At 41.1% G+C, this 22,228-nt stretch overlaps 1 protein-coding gene across 2 annotated transcripts in view; it reads right to left on the minus strand.

Moving 5' to 3' along the window:
- Positions 1-4,749: 4,749 nt before the first annotated feature.
- arhgap15 (Rho GTPase activating protein 15) overlaps positions 4,750-22,228 on the minus strand; it is a 72,110-nt gene continuing 54,631 nt past the window's right edge. For both annotated transcript variants that reach the window (XM_017715518.2, XM_017715517.2), the window contains 2 exons: positions 16,666-16,771; positions 4,750-5,204 (listed from right to left, as the gene is read on the minus strand). In XM_017715518.2, the coding sequence (XP_017571007.1) occupies positions 5,021-5,204; positions 16,666-16,771 (290 nt within the window). In that variant the 3' untranslated portion in view covers positions 4,750-5,020. The remainder of the gene's footprint in view (positions 5,205-16,665; positions 16,772-22,228) is intronic.

Genomic DNA, 22,228 nt, shown 5'->3' on the forward strand with positions numbered 1-22,228 from the left:
TGACTGACTCAATCACCGACTGAAAAACACTGACTGACAATCACTGACTGACTCAATCACTGACTGAATTACTGACTGACAATCACTGACTGACTCAATCACTGACTGAATTACTGACTGACAATCACTGACTGACTCCATCACTGGCTGAATTACTGACTGACTCAATCACTGACTGAAAAACACTGACTGACAATCACTGACTGACTCAATCACTGACTGAATTACTGGCCGACTAAATCACTGACTGGCTGAATCAGTGACTGAATCATTGACTGACTGAGTTATTCAGTAACTTACTGAACTACTGACTGACTGACTGATTTAATGTAACAAGATTTCTTATGATGATGCTGAGAATGCTTTTTCCCCTCTCTTATGAAGTTGCCGTGTTGGTGGTATGCATGCTTTATCATACTGTCTATATGCTGTGTTGTACATACGCCGAGCTGTTGCAGGTAGTCAGTAGCGAATGCAGGCATGCTTCGCTCAACAGTGCCAGCATTCCTGATGTAAAAACAAGACGGGGAGAGAGAAAGAGAGAGCGAGTGAGCGAGCCCTGTCCTTGTGTGACACAGTCATATGCTATCAATATGCTGCCATGTTCTCTTGGAGCGCAGTCTCCCTTTTAATGGGGCCCGGTGGTTAGAACATGGCAGGCGCTTCACAGGGACACTGTATTGTTATGCTTTCATTTACTTTTTTGGTCCTTTTTCGTTTAGCGCTCCTTTTGGGGGCCTACAAAGACACTCATTTCCATGAAGCGCTGCCAAGATGGGATGGGAAAACAAAAGTGTGTGCATGTGTGTGTGTGCGAGGTGCAGGGTGGGGGTTCTCCAAGGCACAGTGGTCTCCAGTTATTACATGAAATCATTAGACGTGGAACGTCTTGGCCCAAGTTGGGAAAACACAAAGCCCGCAGTCTCAATCTCGCGCTCCACACTCCCAGCCCACCGACCGCATGGCGTCAATGGAGCCTTTCGCACCAGCCCCACCGCTTTAGAGGACACCAAAATCCAATTCTCCTTTACTGTCGCTTTCTGGGGCGCAGAATTTATGACGTATCCGTGTTCTTTAGTCAAATGGGAGAGGATGTTGCTGCGATGCTTATACGTTCGTGTTTTGCATTCCCCGGATGAGTATTGCTTTTGGCCGACGAAAGCGCTTCGACCAGCCAGAATCAAAAGTCACTCAGATATGAACAGATGTTTTCATACCACAATCCAGAGAATAGATACCACGTATACATTGTAGCTTGTATTGATTTGTAAAATTAAACTGACTACATTTAGCATCACTTCCACAAAACTGTACCTAAAGGAATAGGAAAACAAAAGTGGTTTATTATTGGTAATTTATGTATGATCATTACACCCCAAAGGTCTTATTTAAGTGTACCTTGTATATTCAGTACGTTTCAGAAGAGAGCTTTGGTCAGCACTTACTGAAAATGATATCCAAAGCCAGGATTTAAGCCAGAATAACATACATAAAGGCGAGGACTAATATTCTCTAAATACCCTGTGAAGTACATATGGGAACAGCAGGGGCTCCATAATGTCTTAGAGCTGTTGTTTCAGTATTAGCATATATAGCTCAAGGCTGTGTGCAGTAAGATGGATCTAATACCTTGGGTTCTGTGAGATTAAGAGAACACTTCCGAGAACTTTGACGTAACGTCAAAAACCACTTTCTTCTCATTTATCAATGACTAATCTGAGACATAGGCTTATATCCTTGTCTCCATCAAAACGGTCGGCAAGACCATCTAAGCTGATTCTGATCTGTGTAAATCGTGATTGTTACCAGCGTAACCCGAAAATGATGGGTGGGGTACCTGTTAAAATGCATTTTAAACACATCAAAACATCATATTTAACACTCCAACGAATAGCAAACAGTAGGTTATCATCATGAAACGGAGTAGGTTTAATACTATATTGTTGAGTTACATCAGCAGACTCATTGCAGCTGCCTGGCTTCACCCCACTGCCTCACTTTGCAAGGCTTTTTTCCATAGTGGCCTCCTTCATTGCACATATTGTTTATATTAGCTGATTTTGTAAAAACGTAAAATCTGATGACATAGATGACTTTTTTTATTTATTTTAAAATATTGGCTCAAATCTGACCAGTCAAAACATGACTTTGGGTGCTCCTGCAATAAGTCCTTTCATTTATTTAATTTCCATTGAAAATGGGCAGTAATGACAGGTTACTCATTTTTCAGGGTGATTCTGAAGATATTAGATATAAGAAAATCCATATGCATAAGTGAACAGGTGACAAAGCTGGGGTTCAAAAAATTAAATAAAAAGATAGAAGAACTGTCCAAAACAGTGTAGGAAATCAAGATCCAGACCTGAAAAGGTCCACAAGTGTTTCTATCCATCCATCTCCACTGTGAAGTCGGCTCAACGCTATGGCTCTAAAAGCTGTTGGTGCTGTCAGAACAATGGGCTAACCAGCCCAGAGTCCAGACCTCAACATCAATGCATGTGTTTGGATTACTTGGATCATGAGAAGAAGAAAGTGTAACCAGCTTCTAAGACTGAACCAGCTTCTAAGACTGAGTTGTGGAAAAATATCATTGCTGATTCCTCTGAAAACCTAAAAACTAGTCCTTAAAAAGAACGGATGCTGTAATGCAGCAGTTCTAACATTGCATTAACTCCAGGTGAAGTTTCTTCCTGTTCTTCATGTTCTTGTCCAAACAGCAACTTTGCTAAGCCACTCTGAAAAATCCAACCTTGCCCTTCTTTCTTTTCAGGAGCTCAGTGTTGAGGGAAGTGTAGCAGTGGAGGTTTCAGCGGGCCGCCTTAGAGCGAGAAGCGTGTTGATGCCAAGAAGGTCACTACAAGCTACAGCTCATTTCTCCCCTTTCCATCACGGATTTTTTCTAAACCTCGCAAACCCACATATCTGGTTTGTGTCGCTCTCCCCTTTCTCCTCCACCCCCCCGTACCCCTTCATCCCTGCTAGTCGCCATGCCAAAAACACGAGGCGTCTGATTTAGAGCGAAAGCAACGAGAAGAGATGGCTCTCCACGTAATTACAGACTCTCTCTTATCTCTGGGACGGAATAAAAAACACATTCCACGCAGACAGTCTCAGCGTTGGCCTGCGGAGAGCAAATAAAAAGACACTGCTGTTAGGGAATTGGAGAGCACTTTGGTAGTTTGATTAGAAACCGATGTGATGGCGGCCGCTGAAAGCTCGCTGTGGCAGCTCTGAAGCTTAGCGTTTGGGACGGCAGCCTTCGCAAAGGCAATATAGGGCACTGACACAGAGGAAGTGCATGTAACCAGATGAAGAACCCGTGTGGTTTTTGACTCGGTCAACCAACACGGCAGGCTTAAGGAAATGATGCAAACGTGCAGTATGTAAAATCGCAGAATGATGAACAGGGAATTGGTAGAATCGTCCGATCTGATTGTAAATATCAAGAGCCGATGTGACTGCACGTAAAAAAGTCCTTAAAGAAGACGAGAACAGAGCTTAAACCCAGTATCAGTTTTTTTTATTTATTTACATGAGTACACAGTCGTTTTGACACAATACAGTTAAAGGCCGGTGCTGTTCTATTTACAGCACTATGAGAAAACAATGTCGGAGACCACCTTTCGTTTATTTAATTTCCAGTCAAAAGTATGTTTTTTCAGCTTTCAGGGGATATTTTTGAAGAGATTGGACTTAGTTCACTTGCATGAGGAAAAAAAGTCCGAAGAAAATATGACTTTCCAAAACTGAGTTTCCAAAACTGGAGTTCAAAAAATAATTAAAAGCTACAGAAAAAAAAACAAAAAAAAAAATGGGATTCGGAGCAAAAATGATATTTTTCATTTAAAATTTGACCTTATTCATTCAAGTTATGATGTTGTGAATTTAATGGTTTATTGCTTTTTTAAGTTACTACTATAATTATTATGTTTTTTAAAAAAATATTTTTACTATTTAACTTCTCAATCTCTGTTTTCTGTAATATATCTTGGCTACATTGTAAATGACGGTCTCAGTGTACACTGAGTGTAAATAAAAGGTTGGTTGACCACCTGAAAGACCTGGTAGACCACCAAAACTGTCCCCATCAGATAAACAGCACTTAAAGCTCTCGTCTTTGAGAGGGAGGAGAAAATCAAGCTGCTTCAGATCTGAAAACATCCACAGGTGTTTCTGTCCATCCTTCCACTGTGAGAAGACGCCTCAGCGCTGTGGGTCTGAAAGGATGTGTAGCTGTTCGAGAAGCTCTTACTGAGAAAAGAAGACATCAAACAAAGAACCTGAACCATGGACTGACCACCCCAGAGTCCAGACCTCAACATGCGTTTGGGATTATTTGGATTGTGAGAAGCAGAAAAAGCTAAACCAACTTCCAAGACTGAACTTTGGAGGTGTAGCTGCAGATTTCCTGATGCTGAAATATGAATAGCATTTGCTTAAAAGTCATTTTGACTGGAAATGAAATAAATACTCGGTGGTCTTGGACTTTTGCACAGCGCTTGTTTGTACTATTAGCGCAACGCTGAGCCTGCATCGTTCCTTGGTGGAAACGTTAGTGCAAACTAACAATTTAGACATCTAAGTTAAACCTGCTGATGTCTGTACAAAATCCCAAGACCTCTAATAGAAGTTACTTCAAAAAATCAAAATATTGAAAAATTCACAGCTTACCGTTTACAATATCAGGGTTTTTTTTGACACACCATTAGGAAATATACAGTTTTATGTGCACTTTTTCACGTTTGTTACTTGGCGATTGGAAATCTGGAAGCATGACACAGCGTCACTGGGATTTAAGACGGCACTGGACACTTGCATGTTTTTTTTTTTTCTTCTTCTTCTTTGAAACAGCAAATGTCAACTGACGGATACAAAAGTGCATTTCAAACACGGGAAATGCACTTGCTTAGAACTTGAGGTCCCTGCCAGCTCCTTCTATCTTTGGTCTCTGTCTCCTCCTTACTTAAGCTTGCCGTGCAGTCGTCCTCTCAGAATGTGCCGTTTTATTTTTAAGCACTTGTTACTTGCCCTCTGGTCCAAAAATCTCCTGACATTCAATGAGCATGAACTCCACGATTTGATTCTGGTACACCATGTTGACGGCCATGTTCCCGGTGTCCAGCTCCGGCCACATCAGAGTGGGTCCGAAAACAATGCTGATGCCTTGGCTTGACATGAGGTTTTGCCGTGACTTTGTTAGAACTCTGCAAAGAGAAGAAAAGAGGCATGTTACAGATGAGCGATGTTCACGAACTATTTACTGCGTGTTGTTAAAGCTGTTCTTTTTTCCCTGCTTTGCTCCAACAATAGTGTAATATGATTACTCGGTAAGACCGAACTGTTATTGGTTTCTCCGTTCATTTGCTAATGTGCTGTATATCCTGCCATAAAATCTGCCCGGGGCATCTGGGATGGCCGGAGGACAGGGTGTACTTGAGGACTTGAGCTTGGTCTTTTTTGGAGGCATCTAAGGGGGCTTTTAGCGGGATCTCTGTGAGTTGAGGTTTGGCCAGGGTGGGGAGACAATCAATACTGGGGTATTGGAGGACTCTTAGGAGGAGCCAGGATGGAGCCCTCAGGCTGTGTTATGGGTTGAGGCCTGGAAAGAGAGGGAGGGATTGTGGTGGAGGGCGGTGGGCCAAGTTGTCAATGGGATCATGACTAAGAGCTCTGAGGTGGGACGGAGCTTTAACATTCTGAGAGATGTTTCTTTGCAGTGGTGAAGCTGTGAAAGGTACTGATTTAAAGGCATAACTGGGCTGTTTAGCACTCCATTATAGTCATGTGTAGTTCACATGTTTCTGCTGTAAAGCGTTAGCATCTCAGTGGTGACCTGTTTGCATGAGTGTGCCACCTTCTCTCTCTGCAGGCTCACTAGTGCAGTGGTTCTCAAGCCAACCGAATGGCCACTAGGGTAGCCCATAACTCTTTAATCAGATCAACTTGGCTCTGTGTGTGAAATGTTTGGAATCTGTGTTGAGCTGCTAGGGAGCAATGCGGGGTGAAATACTTGTGTAATGAAATGCAATGTTGAAACACCGTGTTGACTTGCTTTCTCAACAAAGATGAGAATCCAGTTCACTTCCAGTTTTGTAAACTGGCCACATTCCAATGTGTTTAGATGCACTTGAGTAATCAGATAATGTGAAAACTTGGGGTTTACATGAGTCAGGCAGTAACCAGATTTCTGCTTTGTAACCACCCAAAAAACTCCCAGGAGACGTCGTAACGTAAACATGATGTGAAAGTCAAACTTTAAAAAAAAAAAAAAAACATCGCACCACTTTACCTGCAAATATGAACATATATCATCTGTAAGATGAAGAATATTTAAATATTTCGTTTCGACAAGCATGTAGTTGGTGTTAGCGTTGCTCTGAAAGTGTTTTGCTGCTGTCTTGTGGCAACGCTGCTTGCTTATTTCCCGTACTAAGGTCTGTTTCGCGCATGCACAGACTGAGAAAACCGAAAGAAATCAGAGTAAGAGTTTACGTGCACTGAGAATCTGGTTACTGAGCTAAAATCCAGCTCTCTTCTTCAGACTTCCTAATTGGATTTCTGTACCTTCCTCCGATCCGAGAAATCATAATGTGTGTTGTTTCCATGACCATTTCAATAATCAGATAACTGCAGAAATCCAGTTATGATCCCATAATTGAGTGCATGTAAACGGACAATCAATCATTTCTGGTAAAGAGAAAATAACAGCGCTACACCTTACAAGCTCCACCATGTTTATACGCCACAGAGATCCATTTAATCGGAGCAACCTAACCTAAAAGGCCGACCCAAGCACTCCCAATAATTCCCCCGCTTAATGGGCATAATTAACCTCGGCCATTTCGTCTCCCCTGTACATCACAGCCAGACACTCGTCCTGCCACCAGCATTTTAACCTAATTAGCAGGCCGTGATGTAAGGATCTCTGCTGCCATTGCTAATGGTTCGCTAATGATCTTAAAGAGAGAAAGGCTTCATTTCCGAAGTGATTTTTTAAAATGTTCAAAATGAAGCCTTTTCTTCCTCCTCTCAGAATCCTGTAGTATTCTTTGGTAATTATTTCATTACAGTATGGCTGCACAATGGTCTTCATGGTCCTGACCACAATTTGTAATCGAATTGGCTCGGGTAAAGTTATACGGAGGTGAAGCTTAAATTACTTTATTACTATTGAATGGCCATTGAAGTAATTGTACTTAATGTACTCAATGTATGCCTGCTTGTTTGTTTCAATTCAAAGGCCCATTATCTTTTCGAGCCATACCCAGCTTAACGCATTGAGACGGTCTTCGTTTTCCTGGTGCACATGAAGCAGTAAAACTCCAGCAGAATGAGCTCATTAGACCGTATCAGCCGACTGCATGCCCAGAGAACAAACTCTGGTGCCGGAGTCAGTGCTGGGCTCTGCCGGTGGCTATCTTGACCGGAGGTGACTGCGCTATGCTTCGCCGAATCCGACAAATCGTTGATATCCTGTACATAAGCCGACGTGCACGACTCAAGATGCCAATGGTTATTAATTAGCATCTCGTTTGTGAGCGGGGCTTGACATGAAATGGAGGAATGGTGCACAATGCCCTGTCCTCCCCCGCCTAGGAGGCTACTGCTAATTGGGTCAGCCTCGTTGGTCCTTAAGGACGGAACGAATAATAAATTGAGGTGGGATGGGGTGCGGGGAAGGGGCATCGCTCCAAGGTTTAAACTGTGTCGTTTTCATCATGTTATTAGAAAATGGCCTCAGCTGAGAAAAGACCAGCCAGTGTTGCAGTTGAGGGTAATGTGCCTGTACTTGTCTGGTTTTATATGTTATTTACATTTGAATCTTAATATTTTGTGGAAAATTTGAACTGAATTTAGTTACTTTGGCTCTTTAGCAGGGCTTGATTTTATGTTATACGGTACCGCACAAAAGTCAGAGACCACGCTTTGCTTATGTAATTTCCTGGCAATTGCGCCATTAAGCGCAAATAACTCATTTTTCAGATAATATTTCTGAGGAGGTGATCCGCTTGCGTAAGGATGGGGAAAGTCAGTGGAAATGAAGTGTGTTTCCAAAACTAGAAATGATTAAAAGCTACAGAGAAAATGAGACTCCTAACCCCTGTGGAAGACCTGGTAGACCACCAGGACTGTCTCCGCCAGATAAACAGCACTTAAAGCTTTCATCTTTGAGACAGAGGAGAACATCAAGCTGCTTCAGATCTGAAAACATCCACAGGTGTTTCTGTCCATCCTTCCACTGTGAGAAGACGACTCAGCGCTATGGGTCTGAAAGGATGTGTAGCTGTTCAAGAAGCTCTTACTGAGGAAAGGAGACAAACGCATCAAACAGAGAAGCTGAACCATGGACTGACCACCCCCGAGTCCAGACCTCAGTATCACTGAATGAGATTACTTGGATTGTGAGAAGCAGAAAATGCTAGACCAACTTTTTTGAGGTGTGGAAAAATATCCCAGTTTTCTCTGAAGAACTGAAACCGAGTCTCACAAAGTGAAAGGAAGATGAACGGACACGTTAAATGCTGTAAAATGAAATTTTATATTTAGTTTTTAAAGCATAGGACAGTTTTTTCAACTTTTAAACATGTTTCCTGCTTTTTCTACTTAAAGGTAGGTTTGACTCAAAATGAAATAGTGGTCTCTGAATAGGTGGTCTCTGAATTTTGTACAGTACTGTATATTCATATCCACTATAGGTAACATTTTGCAACTACATGTCACTATATATACACTATATGTCATTAGAATAAACTGAAATACTGAACAAATGTAGCAATTAGACGTTTTCAAAAAAAGTCGTTGATATCTTGATCAAAATTTGGTTCCCACCTGTATGTCCCCAGCCAGATTTGTCTATGTCCATCACAAGCACATATGGTTAAGTTTAATGAAGTGATTATGACATAAACCAGGTACTGGATGATAACTACAAATAGGACAAAGAGGAGGAGTTTGGAAAAACACGCTGATATACAGAAAATCTAAATCACTGCCTTTTGCGTTAATGTCATTGGTGCTTATTTGGATATTAATGTTTTTCTCAACAAAAAAATGCTTACAGCCAATTAAACACCATTTTGAATATAATTTTCACAGGCGCATTAAACTTTTGCACGTTCTCTTTTTTCTTACGCTGTTAGAAGTCAAATTTCTATGCAGGTACAAACAATGTAAATGTTCCCTCAAAGGCACAGCAGTGGTTTTCAGGTCCAACTGTGAACTTTAACTAAGTTTTTCCAGGTGGAAAGTGTATATTTGTACCTTTCCATAACCTGATGTTTTAAAATAGATTAATAAAATAAAAAAGCCTGGAGATGAGACGGGGTGTGTGGAGTCAGTGCAACTTAGAAAACATCATTTCAGTGGATTATGGTTCAGTTATATTCCCTGACTAAAGGTACTGAGATGTTGTCTTATATTAGTTTATACTGTACTTTGTTGTCATTGTTGAAATTTACAAAATAAAAAAACAGAATGTTCAAAAATAAATAAATAAATAAATAATAAAGGTACTGAGTTGTATGGTTAGGATAAGGTTGGTATAGTATACAATGTTAGGATATGGTTGGTTAGTGTAGTGGGTAACACCTCTGCCTTCTACACTGTAGACTGGGGTTCAATCCCTGCCTGGGTAAGCGCCCTACACTATACCAATAAGAGTCCTTGGGCAAGACTCCTAACACCACCTTTGCCTACCTGTGTAAAATGATCAAATTGTAAATCGCTCTGGATCAGAGTGTCTGTCAAAATGCCGTAAATGAGATGTACCCTTACGGGTACCACTCAAGTGACCAGAGGGACATTGCCCCAGTGACAGTTTACTACCTTTATTTCTGAGAGTGTGTAAACACAATCAACTGATTTAACATAAATGTTGTGGTTTTCCAGACATACTTTATCATCTAAATGCATTTTGCACCTCATTTCACCAGAGTAAATGTAAACAGGTGTTGTCTCCAGATGTTGCAGGAGTGACCACTGTGAAAGAGAAGAAAACCGACATCTAAACGTGAAACATTCCTGTGACTCTTTGAGGCTATGTTTAGGTACAGACATGTTGGAGATAATTCCATAACAAGCATCAAATTACACTTCTTTAATATTCTTTCAATGCTGCTTTCATTATCCACAGAGCTTAGCTCAAACAGATTTAGAACTAAAGTATACGTTTAGCATCCAACTCACTTCGGTAAATATGTCTAAGCAGAAAGCCTGGAGATCGAAATCTACCCATGAATGAAGAACAGCGATTGTAAAATCTGTTGCGTTCAGATTCAAGAATTAGGCCCTAAAAGCAATTCAAGGCCTCCATTATCACATCCTTCTTCTAAGTAATGTTGCGATCGTGGCTTTGTTCCTTCTCCGTTTGAAACACCAGACGTAGATGAGAGGAGAGTGTTTTATTTTGGCTGTCCCTGATCAGCTAACTCTCGCCGCAGAGGTCGCTCCAGGTTTCTTTTCCACTCCAGAGCGAGGGGAACCTTGAATTACTGACGAAAAAGCCAAAACCTACCGTCTTTTAAATCACTTGCGGCAAATGGGAAATATGAGTGGTGGTGACAAAAACACCCACAAAAAGAGACGTAAATAGAATGGCTGAGCGAATGTAGGCTTGAGAAAGCCGGTTGCCTTGACCACATCATCACAATGCAAGTACACAACTGCTTTATTGAATACAGGCCCCACGGGCCAGAGGAAAAAGGAACATTGGTTCCACACGGGCATACCGTGCACCCACAACAAAGGGCCTCCGACTTCACAAGCTTCTCCGCCACTCCTCGACGGCTCGAGCCAAAGCGCAAATGTAGCCCGCGAGGCAGGCATGTCTGCAAGGCTTCTTTTGTTAGCTTCGGTATACCTGTAGCATTAAAGGAATACATCTCCCAGAAGGCTAAAGTGGCTAATAATGAATGCAAACTAGCAGGTAGAAGTTTGCATGATCTTATTTTGATCAATTCCAACTAGCTTGTCAGTATTAGTGTTTTTGGGTTTAAAGTCGTGAAACACAGCTCAGACTCTTAAATAATTTGTTTTGGTTTGAGCAACAAACTTTATAGACTCTGGGGGCTGTTTTTGTTTATGTATGTTTGCAGTTGCAGTCAAACTAACTAAACCAAGCAAATAACTAATGAAAACAAGTAAGCTCATTAAACTTGAAAAAATGGCTTACTGTTCTTTTTTTTTTTTTTTTATTATTATTGTATCATTTTTCAGTTAGAACCACAAAACATTGCAGGTTTGTAAACCCATGGCAGTGGTCTCCAACCCTGGTCCTGGAGATCGACCCTGCTGCAGAGCCTAGTTAGAACCACGATTCGCTACACCTGCTTCTGTTTATCATAATTTTCCCAAATCCCTGATTGGCTGGATTACATATATTAGAGTTAAGTAATGGACATGGCAACTTATTGGATACAGGTTGGAACTAAGCGCTGCTGGACTGTATACAGGAATAGTGCACTGAGCACATGTATGGTTCCCATGCAGCATTCATTCAAAACAATCCTCCCAAAGAAAATAGATGACCAAATGTTAGAAAATTCAAACCTAACAGCCACAAGTGATGTCACAAAGGACATCTGACACTGCCCTCCATAGACATTACATACAGACATAGCAACAACCTGGGAAACCATACCAACACCTTAGCAACCACCTGGGACAGCATAGTATGGCCGAGCTATGCTAACACCTTAGTGCCTGAGAGACCATAGCAACAGCTTTGAGAAGCCAACTTAAAGTATGTTCACAAACTTTCGCCTTCGTATTCATTTTGTTTCCAAGCAGTAGCAAAATGTCCCTTAACCAGTGCTTCTTTCAGTACTGATATGTACAGTAGGTTTACTTATTCTTCAGTTTAATTAGTGTTGGACCAACGCTATACCATATCTTACATACATGAAGATTTGTAATAGAAAATACCAAACAATTAAAGCAATTTAATTAACGCAATAAGCATGTGCTAGTAGACAGATCTTAACTGAAGCAAGCAACACATCAGCGTTCTTGGATTAGTTCCCATTAGAAACAAACAAACAGAAAAAATGAGATTACATTTATGGCATTTGGCTGACGCTCTGATCCAGAGCGACTTACAATTTGATCATTTTACACAGGTAGGCCAAGGTGGTGTTAGGAGTCTTGCCCAAGGACCCTTATTGGTATAGTGTAGGGTGCTTGCCCTGGTGCGGATTGAACCCCAGTCTACAGTTTAGAAGGCAAAGGTGTTACCCACTACACTATCCCAACCACAGATTACTGAATAACACCAGTATTTTCAGAGGAGGCACTAGTAGAGGGTAATATACCAGTTGGAACTCATTAGCCATGTGCTAGCAGTATCCTTTTTTCTATTTAGAACAATTAAAACTATTTTAAATTTACCTCCGTTATTAAATATGGTTCTTAATAAAAGTGATGGAGCATTTCTAGAGCAATAGTAATAATGATAGGTTGTTAACCTACAAAAACTGGTGTTATGTCATATGCAGAAGCCAGTCAATGATGCCACAAAGGACGTCTGACACCGCCCCTAGACATTACAGGCATATTAGCAATCACCTGGAAAACTATACCAACAGCCTAGCAGCACCTTAACAAACACAAGGGATATCATAGCAATGCTTTAGCAACACCTTAGCAACCACCTGGGAGATCATAGCATGGCCTAGCAACACCTTAGCAAGAACCTGGGATACCATAGCAACAGCTTTAACAAGCCAACTTAAAGTTTGTTCTCAAACTTTTCCTTTCCAGTTTATTTTAGCATTGCTAGGATATACTGTGTGTGCTGCTAAACCGTTGGTATGGTTTCCCAGGTGGTTGTTAATATGCCATATGTAAGAGCTGATCAGTTTAGTTGATTTTCTAAGTGAAAATAAGTAAACACATCCACATCATCTAAGTGAAAGTAACATGTAAGTTAACACCAATGCACATTTTAATATGCAATTACTGTTTATTTGCTAAATTCAGGAAAAAGTGGTATCAGTGCATCCCTAGTATTAATACTTGTTAGCTTCAGCATGAAACGTTAGATAGTCCATCTCAAATAATAATGAAAGGCAAAGCACACAACCCTCAATTAACCACACATTCTTCGTACTTACTCATGTGCAAGCTGTCCTCACCCCAAGAGGGGAAAAAGACCAATGAGAAGAACAAAACTCCAGAAGTGAGAGTGATTTATAAACTCTACCACATCAGTCACTCTGGGTGTGGCCTCATAAAGCCCAGGGTTCCACACTTCCCTAACAGTGGTGGAGCGAGCTGGTAGACTGTAGCTAAAGGGATAGGACAGACTTGGTGGCACTGCAGGGATTTTCGGTGTCACCACAAGTTCCACTATAACAGCCCTTCAGTCAGCAAAATAAAAGTTCAATGGATTATCTAAGGTCGCCATTCAAAGAATTTATGGTAATGCTTTTTGCGTGTGCTCTTGTATGACTGGAGGGACTTGGAATGTAAATTGTGCAATGCTGATTCTTAATGGCCTTTTTGCACAAATACACTGTACAAACACTGTGAGTGGACAGATGTTGGATTATCATATACTGTATTTAATCACAGTCGTTTATTTGTCATTATAAAACATGCACATGTACTGCATATGCAGTACTGTGCAGAAGTTCCCTTTTATTTCATTTATTTAAGTCGGAACATACGGACATATTAGCAACCACCTGGGAAACCATACCAATGGCCTAGCAGCACCTTGGGACACATGGGATATTATAGCAATACATTAGCAACACCTTAGCAACCACCTGGAACGTTATAGCCTTGCAGCACCTTAGCAAGTACCTGGGATGCCATAGCAGCAGCTTCATTTTACATATTTAATGTCAACTCAGAACAGCCATTAAGTACAGTTCATTTTGCAATGTCAGGAACTTAGTGTTTCCATGCTTTGCCTTCATCACAGCTTCCATTCTTTTTGACTCACTTTCAGTTTTTTAAAGAAATCTTCAGGGACATTTTTCCACACCGCCCAAGTTCCAAGTCTTGGAAGTTGGTTTTGCATTTTCTGCTTCTCAGCATCCAAATTAATCCCAGACACATTCAATTATGTTACAGTCTGGGCACTGGGGTGGACAGTCCACTGTTCAGCTGCTTTGTTTGATGTGTCCATTTCCTTTTCTCACTGAGGTTCTTCTTGAACAGATACACGTCCTTTCAGACCCACAGCGCTGAGGCGTCTTCTCACAGTGGAAGGATGGACAGAAACACCTGTGGATGTTTTCAGATCTAAAGTAGCATGATTTCCTTCTCTCTCTCAAAGATGAAAGCTTTAAGTGCTGTCTGATGGGGTTTTGGTGTCTACCAGGTCTTCCAGGTGGTTGTTAGGAGTCCTATTTTCTCAGTAGCTTTTAATAATTTTTTGAACCCCCGTTTTTGAATCTCCTGCTTTTTCACTTATTTTCTTTTATCTTTCTCCTTCCTTACGCAAGTGGCCTATCTTCTGTCTAGTCTCCTCAGAAATATTGTAAAAAATGAATAACGTGTACTTAATAGCTGTTTTGACTGAACATGAAATAAATGGTGGTCTGTACATCGTAAATATAAAATATTTATAACATATAATTTTAAAACTTTTTAAAGTTTAAGGAACTCCCGTGTAGTGTAATCTAAAGATTCTTTACCAACAAGGTTATTGTAGCATACATAAATTCGTTGCTATGGAATTCCACTCAATTCTAAACATAATTGCTGCTATCGGAACAAAACCTCATATCTCCAACATGCTAACTTTACAGGAAAAGGAAAAAAACATACCTCAGTTTTAATGTAAGTGAATGGAACCAGAATTTTTAACAAGTCATTTTGGGCCATTTCTCTTGGTCCATTTACCATGAAATTGCCATGCAGTGTAAAGAGTAACAGGCATTTTTAAATTATGTCAAAAACTGAAAAATGACCAAATGAAGATACAAAGTTTTGTTCCAACAGCAGCAGTATGCTTTGATAATGATACCCAGTAATAAGAATGGCTTTACCTGCTGATAAAGGAATGTGAAATCAATGCATGCAGTCCCCTTTTTTCACCACATATAACGTGAATTAAGCGTTTACTAACTGCCACTATCTCATTCGAGCTGTCTGATTGGGGAGACCTGGCATACGCAACCAAACAGACTTTAGCACTAGAGCCAAAGGGCATGTTCCATTGGGGGATGCGGATGGAGGGGGGGCGCTCATCAATCTGAGATGAGTCTTCTGGCCCTCCTGTGCAGGGTGGTAAATGTGCAGAAGGGTAAAGTGGGATGGAACACCCCTCCTGGGAGATGGAGACTAGCCATATGGCCTACTGGCTGTGCCAGCTATGTTAGCATGGACAGGGACTTGAGCACTGTCACATAAAAAAAAACACTCCCATTACAGTTCATGCTGAGTTTCTCTGTGCATGTTGCTTCTACAGGAGCATTATCTACCACAGTTAAACTGATTAGGAATATCTTTGCTAGCTACATTAGTGTTACTTAATTGATCATTTCAATCATGGGTAATACAGCGTGATTCACTTGAAAGAGGCCCTGAATATTCTGTAATAACTCTCTCTAGGATGAAGCAATCTGAGCAAAACAGTGTGCAATGTGCTCCTCAGTATATAGAGCTTTGAACAAGCTGGGACGCCCCTGCATCATAGTGATGAGGTAGGTGCTGGACAGCTGTCGCAACGTTTAACCACCGTTTGCAACTTCTGGGTGCATACCCCCCATAGGGAGGGGTACTTCCAGCATTGCATGTAATGCAATTGATTACACATACATCAAGGTATGTAGCATCTTTTTGGTTCAGATTGCTTCATCCTAATGGCAGTTACAGCAGAATATTGAGGGCCTCTTTCAAGTGAATCTCCCTGTAGATAAAGATCTGTGAAGATAAACCACAGGTTGGTACAAACTTTAGGAAGGTCAACTCAAGTTTAGAGTCTTTAGGAATTTCAACTAGTCTTAAGTCTAAAGGTGCCACAAAGTGTTCTTTGCATGATGTAGATGTCAATCATCTACTTCTGGTCAGTGGATGATTCTTTAGTGACCTTTTTTGGAAATGAGATCTGTGAATGTGAATAAAAATTTAAAAAAGGTTTTAAGGATGTTCACATAATGTAAAGCATCTAGGAAGAATGTTCAAATTGGTATAGAACTTTTACATTATGTGAAATTTCTTTAAACGAGTGGTTTTCAATTCCAGTCCCGGGGGCTCACTGTCCAGCATAGTTTCAAGTATTCTGTGCTGTCCAACTCACCAATTTGTTCACTCACCAAGTTATTCATGAGCTGGATTGCATGATTTCAAAGTTTAGCCAGATAACTTAAGCCTAAATTCAAGCCTATACAATAGAAAAAGAGCTGAGGTCCATTCTTATTGGATAAGCCATGATTTTAAGCTTAAGTTTTCTGGCTAATGTGAAATACATGTACAACACAGGTAGGGGAAGGTTAGGAGTCTTGCCCAAGAACTGTTGCTGGTATAGTGTAGGGTGCTCGCCCAGATGGGGGATTTAACCCCGGTCCACAGCATAGAAGACAGACGTGTTACCCACTACACTATCCCAACCACCAGTACCCCACAAGTGTGCAGAGCATACCTGAACTAAAGAACCATTTGTGGCACCTTTTTTTAAAGAGTGTACCTAAAAAAATGCCTTGTTTTTTGACAAACCTCAGCAGATGATGAAACAGCAGTTTCATGGTGTTGTGGTTGGGTTTGGGGAGCTGATGGACCAGCTTCTTCAGCGCCTGGATCTTCTGCTTTTGCTCCTTTATTTCTATGAGAAAGAAAAGTTCAAAAGCATTATTCACCTCGATTTTAGCCTCCATCTGACCCTCGCTTCAGTTCACAGCACTGTCAAAATTCACATATAAATAACCGATCGTTTCCCTCTATGTAGTATTCAAATTGAAGGCATTAACATTTGAACAAGCTGTCTGGGTGGGAATTATATATATAGTGCAGTGCACACTGTATCTTGTTGGGAATATTCATAGGAGTGAATGACAGATGATCATTATCTTTGTGCTTGGTGGGCACACGCTATAGATCTCTGTACTGAGGCACTGCATCGGTTAATGGCTCTTAAGAGCCATTGCGCTTGTAACACTAGCCCTAAATGTTCACCCTTCGACCCCACTACTCCTGGCATGTCAGATGGCTGGTGACCTCATGAAAAACTCCTGAGGGAGGCCAACCTGTGCACCATCCACGCTGTCCTAAACAAATCACAGGCCTTTGACCTTTTGTTCCGAATCTGCCATGTGCTTAGCTTTCCTATTACACCTCTTGAAGTAAGAAGATAATCATCTGAAAGGCTGCACAGCCTGCAAAATGCTGAGTGTTAGTACTAATAACTGTTTGCAGTTTAATATCTAATATCACTCCAGTGTAAGTTTCGATCAAGGGACATGTGATCCCTCAGCAGATGTTTGGGAACAGCTTTTCCTGAATGAGAAGTGCATGTATGTGTGTACACAGGCATGCATGGCCACTTATGGCCAGGTCAGCCGCCTGCATCACATTAGCTGTTTTCCACTTAGTGCAAACTTTTTTCTGACCATAAGGTGTTTCATTTACTTCATATGCCACAAGATATCATTTGTTAATCGTCATTGCATACAGGCGTTTAGTAATAATGATACTGCAGAAGGCTGCAATATGCAAACCAACCAATCTAACCAATCACAGTGCTGTTTGCTGTATGCTAATCACCAGATAACTAATTCTGTTGATTTTTTATATTCTATGTAATTATTTTGAAGCTTAGTCTCAGCAGTTGGTGGCATCGTCTGCTTCTTATATATCCAGCTAATCCCAAACACATTCATTGATGTTGAGGTCTGGACTCAGACCCCTGGACAGCACCTTCTTTGCTTGATCTTCTCAGTACATTGACCTTTATGGCTTCTTGTCCAAAGTGACTTAAGAATTTACACAGTCAGGTAAAGGTAGTGTTAGGAGTCTTGCCCAGGGACTCTTATTGGTGTGGTGTATGGTGCTGGCCCAGGTGTGGGAATTGAACCCCAATCTGCAGAAGTGTTACCCACAAGACAAGGGGTCGGCAACCCCAATGTCAAGAAGAGCCATTTTGTCCTTTCGGTGAAAATCACACCTCAACATTTTATGTCCATTTCACCATTTTGGCTGTCAATAAGTCTCAGTATGTGCTAAAGTGATAGTATAGACTAACAAATTTAAAATAAATGAAAATGTTGCTCGGCTTTAAGCTTTAGCTCAGCTATAACTTCTTTTCTCACATCTCCGGCAGGAAACTTGTCCAAAAGTAGAACAGTTACTTGTAAAATGTCTCTTAATGTCCGATGTTCCACCTTAAATGGTGCAGCAGGCAGTTTTTAAGTTGAAACGGGAAAATTAGAACAAGAGGCTGGCAAACAAGAAGCTGGATTCAGCTTCATGACTTTTTAGTGTTGGACACTTTCTTGTTGCAGATTAAACGTATCAGAAAACCAGAGGAAGTGCTTATAAATGCAATTAAGTCCATTAGTCTCCAAATGATCAATGTTCGTTTTAAATCTCTCTCTTTGTCTTTTTGTTAGCTACTAGCTAGATGAGATGTCTGTGTTGCTATGGTGACCAGCAGTCTGTGTGCCAACGTTCAGGGTTAAAGGTTGGTGAATTAGCAGTTCTGCATTAACTCCAGCGTTTAAGACCATTTATTGTGAAAACTGTGTTACAATGATCAGCGGAGCTTTATTTTTCTACAAAGGTGGATCATTTTATTTTTACCTAAACATCTGATTGTGCTGTGGAGCCACAACAGGGCAGTAAAGAGCTGCATGTTGCCGACCCCTGACCTAGACTATATCAATCACTAGTAATGAGCTTGAGGCTGTAGACTAAATTCCTTCCCAAAACATTTTCCAGAAGGTATTGTTTGATACATTAACGTTAGCATCTGTGATGCCTTCAATGAAAACAAACCAGCTACACATCCTTTAAAACCCATAGCAGTGAGTTATCTTCTCACAGTGGACAGATGGACAGAAACAGTGCGGAACTTTCAGAACTTTTCAGAAGAAAGAGTGGAGCTTGATTTTCATAAATATTCAGACCTGTTTGACCTGAAAGCACCTTGCAACTTTGCATGCACTTGTAAATGTACCTCAGTGATGGAGGGCTAGGCTAACGATATTCGCTCATGCTCTTCACTGCTCGTGCCATCGAAAGGAGCTGGCAGTGATCATGGCGCTGGTCTACTGTACTGCCCAGGATGCCCCCTGGGCACTAATGGAGCAGATGTCTGCGTGTATTCACCGTGCTGGCACGGCCGTGGCTAGCAGATGCCCCTGTCAGATGCCAGGTTTGCCAATTGAGCACAGACAGGGAACATGTTCTAGGGCAGAGAGAGCAGCCCTGACCTGCTGCTATAGGTGGCAGCAGCAAACCGGTTGGGTTTTGTAGTCTTTATCTACTAAATTAGGACTGCCATGATTACTTGATTGCTTGATTGTAGTTTTGAATTCAAATATACCTTCTCATAAGAAACTTCAGCAACCATGCATGTGTTACAGTCAGAAACAGAACCTGATGGACACATCAGGTGTACCTTCTGGTATCTGATATACCATATCGCTGCTATTTTTCAGTTTTTGGCATAATTTGAATATGAATTTGAATATGCCTGCTGTCATTTTCATTGCATGTAAATTTTATGTAGAATGGACCAAAAGAAATGATCCAAAATGACTTGGAAAAGCGTCTGGTTCCATTGACTTACATTAAAAGTAAAGCATGTTTTTTCCTGTTGTAATGTGATCATTTTGGAGATACAAGGTTTTGCTCCGACAGCAGCAATGTATGTTTTTTAATTCCTTCCCTTTTTTACCTTTTGCTCCAGATGTAAACGATCAGCTAAGACATGTTTGGTGTCTAAATTTAGCTTTTTTAGCTTAGCTAGGAGGCTATTGTTGCTAACTAACACTAGAATTCAATAGTCGCCCAAATCTTTTCAGTGAGTCCATATCCCAAAACTTCTCTCAGTCTGCTTAAACCACCTCCAGGTCTCCATTAAGGTTACAAAGACTTGACATAGTTTTGGACGCAGCACGATTTATTGACAGCTATAAAAATAAAGAAAACTTCAAAGAGTAGCTTTGCACAGCCGTTTTAGACAAGAGATGTTGTTGCTGGATGCCATGTGCTAAACCCCATCAACAAATCTGTGCAAACTTGAAGACATGGATGCAGTTAAAGTGCATTGAGAGAAGTTTTGGGGATGCATTTGCTGGAAAGACTTGGGTGACTATTGACTTCTAGTGTTGTTAGCAATATTAGACTCATAACTCTGCTGCTAAAGCAGAATTTTGACACTACGTTTGTCTTCCTTGATCCACTACATCTGGAGAAAGTGGAAAACCGTTTAAATTTTTTCAAAAACTCTTGGTTATTTTGAGAAATCGTTGCAATATTTGGTAGATTACTTAATATCTAATATAATCGATAGGGATAGCCCCACATATAGATCAGAAGAGGCAGGTTAGCTGATTAAGCTTGACAGTAAACGTTTCAACTAGTGTAGTGGCTGATATCAAAGCAGTATGCAATCAGATCTTCCTTGCCGTCTTGCTGCTATTATTTCCATCATAACTTCAGTCGTATTCTAATGCTAAAATAAAGGGGTTTAGACAATTCTGCCTTTAGCTGATCAGCACAGGCCCATGACACTCTTTTGGCTGTGACAACCGCATGGCAGTCGGCCTGTAAAATATTTAATCTAGTCATTATTGCTGGCATTATTGCTGTCATTAATTACTTTGCCTTTGGTGGCGAGCATATTGGAGATGGTCCTTCGTTCTGCATTCTGGACAGATGGTGCGGACAGTGTCATTAATATATAACAGACTAAAAATGCCTGTGTCTAAATCGGCATGTGCTGATTCACCATGCTAACCATCGGGACGTAAAGTTCTCCCAAGCTGATGTTACGTGGAAGGTCTGCAGGTGTGTTTGTTTGTGCTTTCTTAGCATCAAATCACTGCAAACAACCTGATTTCATCAATCTTTCCAAAAGCTCTCCTGCCTATGAATCTAGGGAACCCAGTCACAGTCGGGGAAAATGCGTCATTAGTGCTAACAAGGCTGACGTGATCTGTAAGGGAACGCTATCCTTGGTTTGTTGGACGTGCTAAATAGACGCTCATTCAATTCTAAACTGCGAATGTAATCCAATTACAAACAACTGAGACCTACTTTATTCAAATAAAGCTCTCTTCGCAGCCCAAGCTCATCTTCGGGCTTTTGTCTACTGACTTCCTTAAGCCCCGTCAAGGCAAATATTAGCACACTGCAAATAGTCCTGCAGGTTATGATTAAGATTTTAAATGTATCCCAATTGAATGCTTTGCTTTATGAATAACAAAGTCTTAGCGGATGGGCCGCTGTAATTTATTAAACATGAAAAACTCCTTGATGAAATATAGAGACTGGGAAGCGTTTTTATGCGCTTGAAACTCTTTCTGCACGCTAGCTTTGCATGCCAATGAGGCCACGCCAGAGAAATTAAGCGGCCTTCATAGAAGGTATCAATTCGGAGACCAGAGGGTTGGAGTCGTGGCACAGAGAGCGGAAAAAATCTGAACAATTGTTAGAAGCGCTCACACTCTGTGACATACTTACTGTCACATAGAGAGCTGTAGATTATAGATGGGAAAAGACTAAGGTTTAATGAATTCAGCACAAGAAGGAAAATGGTCTCACATTGGCAGCCAATGTGAATTCATCATGAGGCCGTATGGAATCGCATGCTCCGATATTTGTGTTGCTATCTCCTGCAATCATAGTTCTAGCCACAAAAGGAACCCGGGAGTGGATACGAGCAGGCGCGCCGTAGTCAGGTTCTCTGCGTGTCAACTCAAAGAACAAAACCTCAATTTGTCAGCGTGTGCGCGTTCACTGGGAACAACAAGAAACGCTCGTGTGCAAGACAGGTGGTGGGACAATGTCGCTAAGACACCAGGCAATATGAATAATAGATTTGGGCTGTTGTGAGCCAAGAGCTGCTTCCTGCCATCCTCTGCACTCCAGACCATGCACAGAATGAGGGAATGGAAAATTAGGCCAACTGTCTACCTGAGGATTTCGGGACGTCCAAGTGGTGGACCTAAAAAGAAACTCGCTGTTGTTGGAACGAAACCTCGTATCTCCAAAATGCCAACTTTACAGCAGAGATAAAAAATTAACTTTACTTTTAATCTAATGGAACCAGACATTT

This window comes from Pygocentrus nattereri, chromosome 6, assembly GCF_015220715.1.
Source record: "Pygocentrus nattereri isolate fPygNat1 chromosome 6, fPygNat1.pri, whole genome shotgun sequence".
Taxonomy (NCBI): Eukaryota; Metazoa; Chordata; class Actinopteri; order Characiformes; family Serrasalmidae; genus Pygocentrus; species Pygocentrus nattereri.